This window comes from Brachyhypopomus gauderio, chromosome 14 (genome assembly GCF_052324685.1).
Source record: "Brachyhypopomus gauderio isolate BG-103 chromosome 14, BGAUD_0.2, whole genome shotgun sequence".
In the NCBI taxonomy this organism is placed as follows: domain Eukaryota; kingdom Metazoa; phylum Chordata; class Actinopteri; order Gymnotiformes; family Hypopomidae; genus Brachyhypopomus; species Brachyhypopomus gauderio.
This window is the reverse complement of record NC_135224.1, coordinates 11,033,611-11,046,952: the sequence shown is the minus strand read 5'-3', so window position 1 is coordinate 11,046,952 and position 13,342 is coordinate 11,033,611. Positions and strand designations below refer to the sequence as shown.

At 40.5% G+C, this 13,342-nt stretch overlaps 1 protein-coding gene across 8 annotated transcripts in view; it reads right to left on the bottom strand.

The window, feature by feature from the left end:
* Positions 1-5,140, bottom strand: part of col25a1 (collagen type XXV alpha 1 chain) — a 134,555-nt gene extending 129,415 nt beyond the window's left edge. For 7 of the 8 annotated variants that reach the window (XM_076972407.1, XM_076972408.1, XM_076972406.1 and 4 more), the window contains exons 1-2: positions 4,440-4,473; positions 4,251-4,320 (exon numbers count right to left, since the gene is read on the bottom strand). Coding sequence is in view for 1 of the 8 variants with exons in the window: in XM_076972413.1 (XP_076828528.1) it covers positions 4,251-4,320; positions 4,440-4,736 (367 nt within the window). In the remaining 7 variants the exon portion in view is untranslated. Of the gene's footprint in view, positions 1-4,250; positions 4,321-4,439 lie in introns of all 8 variants that reach the window. The other variant, XM_076972413.1, reaches the window with a different exon arrangement.
* Positions 5,141-13,342: the final 8,202 nt, after the last annotated feature.

Genomic DNA, 13,342 nt, shown 5'->3' with positions numbered 1-13,342 from the left:
TTTATAATCATTTATTACTCTTTAAATTATTCCAATAGCTCATAAACCAGCCTTGCTGTATGCAATGTGCTTTTAAAAATATGACCACACACAAGATGTGGCCAAAGTTCACACGTTGAAAGGATACAGTAGCATTTGCATAACTCAGCGTGTAATCTATTTACCACTCCGCTGGGTCTTAACCAGCAGGACCATAAGAACCGCTGCGCTGCCGCGTCCTTTTGATCACAGACCCCCACCCTGCGACTGACATCCCTTTCTTTCTCTCCCCTCCCACTTTCCCACTCCCACGCACACGCGGGCGTCCCTCGCCCTCTGTCGTACGCCGGCTGGCTGTCGGCTAACCAGTAGCAGCTGGCCCTGGACTCTGACTGGACGTCTGCGTAGCTTTACCTAGCACTTGGTAATTCCACGGCTGCCTCTCTGGGACAAAACACGCACAGCGGGCTCCAGCCCACACGCTTCTTATTAATTACCTGCCTAATCGTTTAGGGCAGTCTGGGGGGACGGGAGTGGTAGATTGACAGCGTCTGGCGAAGAGAGGGAAATATTGGGAAGGAGATTCGCAATGGCGAGTCCATCTTGGGGAGTTGAAGGGCAATGATCTTCTTGACATGAAGGTTCTGACATTAAGTAGCTTTGCGCACTGTGCGTGGTGTGGGAAATCGAGGCAGGAAGAAAACAGTGGCTGTTTTGTCGCCAGTGACCCGTCTAACCGCGTCTGACATCAGGTTGGATGTTATCAATCACTCTGTGAAATATTTCCAACAGAAGGAAATAAGCTATGACAAAACGGTGTTGGCCAAAAACTGGATAGCATAAAGCTAAAACTGAAAGGTTATAAATATATGCAATGTTCTGTTGCCAGAGGATGTTTCAGTACCCTGTTTCAGGAAAAACCACACCAATAATGGGAAATTCCACTATACCCCATTTCAGCATCTTGATTCTTTTCATCCATTTCTCTTTTTTCCCCTGCATATCTGGCCTGCATTTAGCTGCCAAGGGTTTTGAAGCATGAGAGAGGGAAAGAGAGAGAGAGAGAGAGAGAGAGAGAGAGAGAGAGAGAGAGAGAGAGAGAGAGAGAGGTGGAGTACCAGTAGGAAGTACTTCTTCTGGCTGACTGCAGTTTTTATTAAAGGTCCTATTAAACAACGGGCCTCCATTTGGAGGGCTAATCCCAGGGTGGGGAACAAGAAACATGTAGATACAGAGAGGCAGAAAACACCGCAAAGGCTCAAAAGCTTAAACGATTAAAGTGCCATTGAGGGACGTCCTTCCTTGGAGCTTAGATGAGTTGGTGACAAACACATGCAACGTGGAAGGTGGCAGTGGAGTGTGAAGTGAAGGTGTAAAGGAAACGCAGCAGCTCAACACGTCCTTCCAAACCGTGCTGGTGTACATCTCCTTCTCCCAGATCTAATAGACGACTGACATGCTATGCAGTGGGTCAAACCGCTGTTGCCACGTATTCAATACCTCTGATCGTAGAAATCATTTAAGCAGAAGTGCCGCTGTCCAAATACTACTGTACTAGATGCACCTACTGCAACCACACGTGAGCCCAGAAGGTCAGCGTCTGGATCAAAACCAGGAAATCTGTATTCAGGACTCCAACTGCAGACATACCAAATGATGATTGTGAGTAATCTAACTACTGACAACCACTGCTGTAGGTTCCCCAGACTCATGGATGCAGCAACAACTATTCCAACCACCAGTATAACTCAAACCAACAAGTTTGCAGACTTTATGGTTGAAACCCTAGACTACAGAGTACACACCACAGACCACCCCCACTTAGAAACAAAGAATGAAAATGAAGATAAAGACAATTCAGGTAGAAGAATGAAAACTGACAGAGCTCCAGATACAGATCAAACATGGTCCCTGGTTTACAAAGGAAATTCAATGGTCATCCTATAAATGAGGCCCTGGTGTCTAGTAATGAAAGGTTAAACGGCCCATATCCTACGTTTTTCTTTTATTTTATATTTTTCCTTGATGTCCTCTTACAATATTTGTGTGACCTTAAGTTTCAAAAACAGTCATAATTCATCTTTACATGAGTATTTTAAACAGTATTTTAAACAGGTTCTGTTATAGCTCCTTTAGGATACATGTGACCTCTGCTCTGATTGGCTACTCTTTATTGTGCCTCATTCAAAAGCATTCAGTGCTGAAACAGGCATGAGAACTACAGTGGAAGTGGATGGGGCTAAATATGTAAATTATTATGTTCTCATGACATCTGAGAAACATTTCAAAATATTCCAATAGGGGCTGATTTTGCAACTTAGATTCCATACGTGGACTTGAGGAGTGAACAGTTTATTTTAAAATATTAACAATATTTTCATATTATTTCAAAATTCTTTATTTCAATATAGTACGGAAAATTCAGTTTTCCACAATAGGGGCTCTTTAACAGCAACCACGGTTACAGTTCAGTAGAACCCTAACTACAGATCCACCTAGAGCTGAAGATAATTATGGGATAGTAATCACACATCATCCCAGAGCTGGATCCAGTCAGCACTACAACAGCAGGTGTCCAGAAGCAGGTCACCAACATAATCCATGACATAGTCCACATCTACTGGCTGAAGATGCTAACAGCTCTGCATGACTGACTGGTAGAGTTATGAGCCAACTGCTTACTACAGGTTCCAGACCAATAACCTGCCTGCACACAGCATGGAAACCCCCGTCAAGAATGTTACCCACCAAGGTGCATGAGCATGTGCACAAGTTCAAGAGCACTACTCCCATTACTCTACTGACAGGTAGAGCTGTCCACCAGGATACCAACACCAAATAGACCAACCAAAGCTCGGCCTAGACTGAACGCCTAGCCCTGTGTCAAGTCAATAACACCATAAATGCCTTCAACCAGAACTCAGTAGAACACTGGAGAGCAACATTATCAGCCAATCTGAAGACAACTCAAAAAAGAAGACCTGGAAACTGCTGAAATCAAGATGGAAAACTCCTCACAATGCATGGGGCACAACACTCAAGATCCAACATACAAAGCTGCATACCAGTTGAAAGGCAAGGGGGGAGGGGGAGCGGACCCTAAAGAGTGCTAAGAGCAACTGTCCAGCATGAGACATGAGACATCCATCCAACCAATGGCCCCCAAAGATGAGCTGATGACCGAGTTTAGGGCCAAGGTCACGGTGTAAGCAGATGAGATGCCCTGGCAGGATAAGTCCTTCCCTGGAATGACTTGGAATGAAATGACAGATAGGAGAGGCAATCCTGCCATGGCCGTAAAGGACAGAACTGAAGGATAGCACAGAGGCATTAATCATAGCAGCACAAGATCAAGTACTAAGCGTCGGTTCATTGGTGAAGCAGTTCCAAGACCATTTGACTCAAAGCTGTTCAGTTGAGTCTAAAGGTGATTGCGTAACAGTTTCTGGTAAAAAATGTCGAAAGGTTGAATACTTGCATTATTTAAATGGGGCTTCTAAGTGATGTTGCTCATTTCAAAATTACAGCTTAGTCCTTGTGAAAAAAAATGCAAGAACGTGTTTTATATGCCTTTTAAACTGATTTAATTTAGTCACGTGTTGATTGGACCGTATTGCTGGATCCTTCGCATCTCCCGACAATGTCCTTTAACACCCCATCATGTTTTAGAATATGTGTTTCCATCTGCTGGTGGAAGAGTGTACCTTCGGCGCAGGAAAACCCGGACTTTTGTTTCATTTTGGAGGCTGTCTGCGGTCACTTCAGTTTTCCAGTAGGTAACTTACAAAGTGGTCTACGCACTGTGTAAATCTTTAATCATTAGATGAACGTAAAAGATAAAAATATAAAACTTAAAAACTCTTCACCACTGACACAGCTTTATTGTTTTTGATATCGATACTTCAAAATACTTTGAAATCGTTCACTCACAATGAGAAACGCACAGAACATGTATTTGACTTTGGCAATGTTGATCGGCTCTACTCTGCAACCATCGGACAGGTTTCTATGTATAGCTAGTAAATGACACTTTTTGGTTCGCTATTGCACACATTCCCCCCGTCTGCATCCCTCAAAATCCACCTCGCATTTCAACACGCAGTGATCCGCTCACATTGCATAGCATGCATAACACACACGAGTTGCACCTTCTCTGTGATAACCTGGACAGCGCGTGATCTACAAACTCCAGCCGCGCGCTCTGTGTTACCAGCTGTGTTGTGTTTGTGCTCGTGATGCATGTTGAATGCAGCGTTACAGCGACGCGTTACCTGGTGGGCAGTTGCACTCAGGTGAGACCTGACGGGCAGTCCTTATCCTAGCAAGATGTTCGTAGGAGCGCTACCAAACCAAAAGAGAAAACAATTACAAAAACACTTTATTCAGCTGTCTGAGTTCGGGTTCATTAACATGGTAAGTTTAAGATTAAGTTTAAGGTGGGTAGTTTCTGTAGGACTTACCTGTGCCAACACCTCCTGCACTCTTTCCTGTATCATTGAATTAAATTCATCCATTGAAAACCCAGGGGACGGGTGTAAAACGCGCTCGCCATTCGCACTTTCTAAATCTATGACTCTGATTTTAATGTCGTTTATTTGAGCACCCAGTAGGACGCAAAAGGCGACGGACACGACGGAGAAAACAAACGGAACCACCCCGGTGATGATCCTAAGGCAGTGCCGCGGTTTGCCCATGCCGGAGTCGCTCTCCATTTTCGCGGCGCACTTCGGGTCCGTTTTGGCTCCTAAAGCCTTCATGACTGTCTCGCAACGGCGCACTGTTGTGTACAACCACCACGCAGCGGCGGGAGGAGAATAACGAAGGTTCTGAAACCCGCTCTCTGTTATTTCGACGCTTCTTCTCACGCTGAACCGAGAGCGACGTCAGTGTCAGCGGCACGAGCTTGTCCGCGCGACGCGCGCCTCTAGCCAAGGATCAGCGCGCGCGCTCATTCACGTGGAACCGTGTGTCCTGTGGCTGAATGGAAGCAACTTTTGCAAACTTTTTTTTCAACTGCTAAAAAAAAACAATGCGCGCAAAACCCGTACGTGAATAGATGACGTGACGCGTCCCTAGTTGGGTAGATAGATGGTGTGGCCGGAGCGTAAACCGCACACTTGTGCGCCCTGAACAGGCGCGAGCGCAGCGCATTCCGCACAGTCCGCCGAAACAACACGCCTCCAAATGAGCGAGCAACGCGGTGATGATAATCACTTGGGCTTTCTTTTTCCAGTCCCTTCATTTGAATACTTGTATGTAGAATCGCATATAATGAAACGCAATTCATAATTACGCATGATTATTTCTTTAAAACGAATTGCAATATTGGTATGAAGTTTATATCGTATATATCTAAGTGTATTGGATTCACTTATTTGCAAAGAATAGCCCCAAAAGATTTGTATAATGCGTGATGGTAAAATGATGTAGTTTATATTCAGAAAGAAAGGTAAAAAAATAATAATAAATTATAATAGATAATAATAATAAATTCTATAGATAGTAATATATCAATCCAGGCTTAAGGACGGGTGTAATCGTTGAGCTGTGATAAAATGGGCTCTCAGTTGTGTTTTGAAGTAGTAGATGTGGAGACGTGTAGTAACTCTGCACAGTCCCCTCCGGGGCAAAGCTGCACTGATCCGGTGCTCTCGGTCGGACCCCATGTGGAGGTGCCGGAGCTGCGTGCCTTCCAGCCGCCAGACATGTGCGTGCGGTGAGGACTGACCTCTGTGTCTGTCCCAGCCTCAAGTTTGGGTTTAATATAAGACTCGTATCGTTCGCGTGAAGTCGGAGTAACTCGACTGCCCGAGCGACTCAGCAGCGCGCGGTAATAAAAACCAGAATGGAACTGGGCAGGGATTTTTGTTTTATTTGGCTCAACACATCTAATGCAGCATGTGCACTGGTTGTATGCTAAAAGAAACGGTCGCTCTCAGATTTCACACTTTGGGTTCCAGTTTAATCTGATAATCTTTGTGTTATCTTCAGCAATGTTCATTTAAATAAAGGTTTAGCAGAGTGGCGAACGTCACCCCCCAAAAAACTTCAGACGGTCACCTGAACAGTCGTTCAGTCGTTCCACTATAACTATAATATTAACTATAATAAAAAAGATGTGCAGACAAAATGTCAATAAGATTTTTTACTCGTTGTATGTTGCCTCGCAATATGTTGCTACTGTTGAAGCACGTGGGTCAACAGCACAGTGAGTACAGCTTGTATTTTACTTTTTTGTGCCTTTCCCTCGCAATTGGTAGTCAACAGCGCCCTCTACCGTCCACGAATTGTCAAGTCAACTTCGCATTATCCCAGAGTATCACTGGAACAACCACAAACTCGTGTCGCTTATCGTTAACTGTAATTTCTAAAAGAATAAATACTTATATTCTAATATATTTTAAATCGACCTATTTAATTTATTTATAAATGAAGAATGGCTATGTATTTATTTTTATCCATTCGTTTCACAGATCCCATTATCACCGCTGTACTTATCTGTTATAGCGCCAACTCTCCGCTAGCTGGCACTATACTCTTAGATAATGCATTTAATGCTGGCAAAACACATTCTCGATTATTGCCCTATTATGTAACATTTCCCGGTTGATGGAATTAAAACCAATATTATTAATATGATATTTAAAATACGTGTCATTATAATTTTAGTCAGACAACACAGTGTCTCTCTGCGGCAATGAGTTTAATGTTTTGTTTATCACAACACAGTTAAAGTTATTTACATTCTGGTTATCACATCGTCTATTATAACACCATAACATCGTAATTATTACTTTTTTAGGATCTCCGTCATCACTTTTCTGTTGTCTGTTATAGTGTTAATTATATACTCTCAATGCAGGCACTGTGTGGATAAAAGTTGCTAGCTAAGGTTGATTTGCAAAGGGAAAATGTTGAAAACAGTTGAAGACACAGATAACAGTCAGTACTTTCATAGATGCACATTGAATGTTAACCCTACACAGCAAATTCGAAAGACACAAAATAACTCTATGGGAGTTAATTTCAACACTTTTAAAGTGTCTATATGGGGCCACACCCCAGGGTGTTGTTTTAACACTTTTCAAAGTGTTGTAGTAATTACACTGCAATAGAGTTATTTTTAACTACTTAAAAGAGTTCAAATGTACCACTGTGCAACACTACTCAGTGTTCAAACTTTTCAGCACCAGAGTCCAGTGTTATAAACTGACTACCTTACAGTGTCAATTTTTTCTCAACTGATTTATCATGCTGATATTGATTTGCATACTGCAGCTTTGGGTGTGCAATTAATTCAATTTAACTTGAAAAATAGAATCACATACTACATGTTTTATCATTTTTTTTTCTCAACATGTGCACCACATAAAATAAAACCATTAAAAATACAGAATGACATTCTCATATTTTCAACATATAACAATATGGCACTATGCAAGCTCTTTTATCATTCTCATTGAAGAACTACTTATCAAAGGATCTGAAATATGTAAGCTGATGTAATGAATTGACCAGGTGGAGAGGGATCCAAATGCGGAAGTAGGTCGCTTTTATTTACATAAATCACACACACAGGGAATGACCAGTAGATCACTAGCATTAGCAGCGGTAACGTTCTCTTGGGGTGGTCGTGACGGTCCAGGGTCGTAACGGGAGAGCAGAATCCAGGAGGTACAGGAGGGCTAGGGAGGAGACGAGGTCTAGGGAGCGAGAAAGGGTCAGAACACGGGGAATCAAACAGGAGATAGAAACGCTCGGTATGTGACATGAGTCAACAATACTTCGCGACTGAGACGTGCTGGGGAAGGTGTATATGTGTGACTGAAAGGGGGCGTGGTAATGAGAGGCAGGTGAGGCTGGTTAGGGAAGATCAGGTGGCATTCCTTATACTTACACTCTCAGAGTTATTTTAAAGGAGAACTTGACGTACTTACACTCTCAGAGTTATTTTAAAGGAGAGCTTGTTTAACACTTTATTTTGACACTGTTTTTTTGGGAGTTGGGAGTAAAACCACAGAGATGAGACTCTGTTCAGAGTTGGATTAACTCGGGCAATAGTCAGATTGACTCTCTACTCTCAAATATTTCACCAACACCAAACATTTAACTCTGCTGATTTTGCTGTGTAACCACCAGAGCTGCATAATAAGTCCTTGTGGCATTTATCCAACAAGGTGCTGGAAACACTCTTCAGATATTTTGATCCATATTGACATGATAGCATCACACAGTTGCTGCAGATTTGTCCAGTTGCACATCTGAGGTTACAAATCTCCCGTTCCACCACATCCCAACAGTGATCTACTGACTTCTGGTGACTATGGTCAGTACAGTGAACTCACAGTCATGTTCAAGAAATCATGATTTCAAAGATGATTTGAGATTTGTGTCATGGTGCATTATCCAGACGAACATAAAGAGTGGACAGATTTAGCAACAACACTCAGGTAGGTTAGTGCTCAGCATATAAACAGTGCTCAGCTGGTATTAACACTACAATGACTACAACTACAAAATTGTGCCTCAGGCAAACCAGCTACCCACACTGTAAAAAAAAAAACGTAGATTTTACGGTAAAACGCTGGCAGCTGAGGTTGCCAGAACACCACCATAAAATTACGGGTATAACATTTTTTTCTTTAACGGTTGGAAGGCAAAATCATTGTTGTTTTTACGGTTAAAACTGGTGCTGGAGTCAATATTTTACTGTAAAAGATAATGTTTTAACTGAATAAAAAAACAATGTTTTTCCCTAAAATTAACATGAAAACAACCTACATTGTAAAAAAAAAATCTGTTAAATTTACGGTAAAAGACTGGCAGCTGTGGTTGCCAGAACTTTACCGTAAAAAATGTCTATCTCTATGATGAACACATTACAACCATTATTATTTTACAGTATTTGATTGTGAAGTCCAACTTCACAGTAAATTACTGGCAGGCCGCCATCACTCGGGCTGCCCAGTTGTTGCCACATTTTAAGACAACAAGGAACTTTTATTTTGCCTTGGCAGCGTAATCATGCATGAAGCCGTGATCACACGTATTAAAAACAATACGTGAAACATGAGGGCAGGTCATTAGCACTGTAACATTACACAAACACGGTAGGTAGACTCAGACACTGTACAACTACATAAACTAATACAGGGAGACTTAAACTAACAAAACATATAATCAAATACATAATCAACAACAGCATGTCATAACACTTACACATAACGCGTATCAATAACGGAGCCGCGGGGGCTCATGGGAAGTAGCGCCGCCCCCAGTGGACCGACGCTACACACTTTTCCAGACTTTAAGCAGAAAAGCCTTACATTTTCTCAAAAATCAGCAGTGCGCCTTGTATGTGCACTGAATTTAAAAATCTGTCCCTGACACAGATACGTAATGTGTACGCTGGCAGCGATAAACTAACCAGAGAACATTACGTAAAACATAATTGAGTAAAGAACAGCGGGAGAAACGTCTCTACAGTCACCATTCGACTGAAGGCAGCAATGATAGCGCAAGACTTGAATATCGAAAACTTTTAAGTGCAGCTTATGGTCCAGAAAATACGGTATTCCTTATATGTATAAATATTTGACCCATATTTACAAAGACAATTTCTAAAATGGCAGTACATTGTCCTATATTTCAACATGCTTTACCTTTCAGCACTGGCCATGTTTTTAGCATTTTCTTTCTGTAGAAATCAACGTGCGATTTTGCTGATTGATGAATGGTTTTCACTGTAAAATTACTCATCAGCAAAATCTGTAATTTAGACTGAATTTTTTTTTTATTTTTAGGGTAATTCCTTGTTTACTACATTACGGAATTTTCCAATATATTTTACCTAAAATATTGAAATTAACATTTAAAATGTGTGTTTTCTACATATTATGACTGTAAAAATTAATTTTTATACTGTTTATTTTTTTAAAGTAAACTATTGCATCTGTTACAGTAATATACTGTTTTCTACTTTACGATCTTTTACTGTTGCTATTTTATAGTTTATTACCGTAAAATCAACAGACATTTTTTACAGTGCATCAGCCCACTTCCCTGCTGTGTAGTGATTAGCACCTATTGTCTTGGTGATGACATTGAACATGTTGGAAGCACCCCCATATCCACAGAAAGCTCATTCAATACTGAAAATATCGAATGTGTCGGCTACAAGACAAGACACATTTATCTGTATAGCACTTTTCACACAGCTTCAAGAGTTATAATATGTACTTCACGTCAGAATTTCAGCATGCACATCCATAGTATCTAAAAAAAACAGTTGGAATACTATTATACACACATGCACTACACATTTGAGTATTTATGCAATAATATATATATAAGCAGACTTGTGACTGTCCTAAATGAGACCAATGACAGAATATAATTACTATGTAATAACACCCTGTAGATACACACTGCAATAACCCTCTAATTACAATGTAATAACCACAATTACAATGTAATTATACATTTTATTACAATGTAATGGCAATGTAACAACACATTGTAATAAAACATTTTAATGGTAAAAGCCATGTAATTTCACACTGTAGTTATACATTGTAATTTCAATATACAATTACTAATTGTAATTAGACTGTATGATAAGATCAGATAAGATAAGATAAACCTTTATTAATCCCACAAATGGGAAATTCAGATACTGTTATTACCAGTGTTGGGAACGTTACTTAAAAAAAGTAATTAGTTATAGTTACTCACTACTTGTTCAAAAAAATAACTGAGTTAGTAACTAAATTACTCTATAATAAAAGTAACTTGTTACCAGGGAAAGTAACTATTTGCGTTACAGTTTTAAAAAAGTTATATGCCGATGAATAAGGATTTTTTTTTGAAAAAGCAGTTTTCACAGTCAGTTGAAATGAGTAGATCAGAAAGGTGTTTAACTTTTGATATTTATTGCACATCCACAGACCAGTGCAGGATAAAATCCTTTAAAATCCCAAATCTTTGTAAAAAAAAAAAGCAAAAGTAAACAGTTACACTATATAAAATGCATTTACATCTATCAAATTAAATTAAATTCTCTCAACGTGAGACAACTGGTTTGTTCACAACAGAAGTAAACTTAACAATAAAACCTCTATCCTTAGTCTACCTAGTCTGGTAGACATTCAGGAACTTCAAGTATTTTCTTAAATAATGTTTATATCGCCACCTTGAAAATGCAAATATTTCCTCAGCTTGCTCCTGACTCGCCATTTCTGCCGTTTGTGTCGCCTGTCTCTCAGTGTCACTGGCGTGCTTCGGCGCGCGTGTAAAAACACTGGCTCTGATTCGCTTACTGACTTGTTAAGTTAAACAGGTGTTACACCGAGAACTGACCTATCGAGATCTGTTACTCCTCACTAGCCTGGACAGTGGTCCGCTCGGATTACTGTTAGCATATCAATATATAGTAACGCACCGCTTTTAATGACCAGTAACGTCAACGGCGTTGTAACGACAGGAAAAGTAATTAATTATATTATCCCGTTACTGACAAAATGACGCCGTTACCTAACGCCGTTATTTTTAACGGCGTTATTCGCAACACTGGTTATTAGGCACTGTTACTATGTAATTTCAATGTAATAACATGTTGTAATTGCATATTCTTATTATATATTTTATTAAATGTTATTATTACACACTTATTACAATGTAATTATACACTATGTCACCTATTAATGTAATGACACATTGTGATTACACTGTTATTATTATGTATTAACATACAATAAATACATATACAAGACACACAATAAAATAACAATAAAACATGTGTAATAACAATATAATAACCTATCCAGGATGAAACAACCAACAGCCAGTAGTACACCTGGAAAATGGCCCCAAGTGGAGAAGTGCTTAGTGAGCAACTCAAATGGCTGGAAAATTATATATAGAAATAACTACCCAACTGGACATAGAAGAGGGCTGAATTAATAGATGTTGTAATCACAAGTGATGGTAAGATGATGAACAAAGAAATCAGAAATCTGGAGAAATACCAAGGGCTGAGAGAAGAGCTAGAGAAGATGTGGAAGGTGAAGACACCTGTTGTAACTGGGGCTGTGTGAAACTGGGCGAATGGCTACAGCAGATCCCAGGAAGAACATCTGAGGAACCGCTATGATTCTATGCTGGGTCCTCTAGCTCAGATCCTGGGATCAGTTGGAGCCACTCCAACACATCCCTAGTTTGGGGTCAAAGCCCTTAGTGTATATATGTGTGTGTGTGTGTGTGTGTGTGTGTGTGTGTGTGTGTGTGTGTGTGTGTGTGTGTATGCGCGCACATATGCATATATACACACAAATAAAATGCCTTAAGAAGCTTAGTCTGACATTTTTTCAATGCACTTAGATTTTGGTAGCAAGTTTCTTCCTTTATTAAATACCTCATGAGTCCAACTAAAATTATCCCCATGAAAATGTTCATGAGAAATTGCTGTCAAAGTAAACTAGTAAACTAATATTTTACCAGTGGGAAAACGTATTGATTAATCTTATGAGGACATTTAGCATGTCTCTTATGATAATTACTGCTAGGTTGTGCTCACAAACACAAGGATTGTGAATTATCAAAGGAGGCAGGAATAGTTTGTTAGTTGGCCTTGCATCTAGACTAGAATCTTAGTCTATGCAAGTACATTTAGACACGAACAGTTAGCAAGGAAAGGCGTGTAAGTGCAGAAACATATCCAGTCATCAGAGTCAGAGATAAAGGGTGCCATCTCGCATACCATTTGCAGCTGGAGAAATGTGTCCATATCTGGCTTTTGTGGTCATATCACACTAAGCTTCTCTTCACCTTGTGTCTTGACTTATCAACCAGTGCAAGGTATCTTTGTTTAGAAACCACAACTGAACGTGTACAGAAAAGGAACCAAAAAAAACCCTGAAAAAACTGCACTTCAGTTGTGATGCATCAATAAATGTCATTACGTAAGGTTGGATATTAGTCATGGTTATCCTACCTGGGCAGCAGCCAAACTGAACAGTACAGTGATTTGAGATCACAGCGCACACAGAAAATGAAATGACAGAGATGCTTGTTCGCAAGTGTTCCAGAGTAACAGTTGCCATATTAATCAGTTGAGCTAATTGATTAAAACCTACACAGAGCATGGCAGGACACTCGGGTACAGATAATAAGAGCAATTAGTTGAGGTCAGTGCTGGCGTGTCTTGTGTTCTCCTGTCCTGATTCTTCATCCTGACGAGCCTTACGGAGAACAGCGCGTCTGACATTTTCCTCACGTCGGTAGCAGTGACGCTCACTTGGTCCAACGGCTGACCGACGGTCCAACTTCGAGCTTGCGAGGATCGGACAGAGCCGTGTTGGTTTCC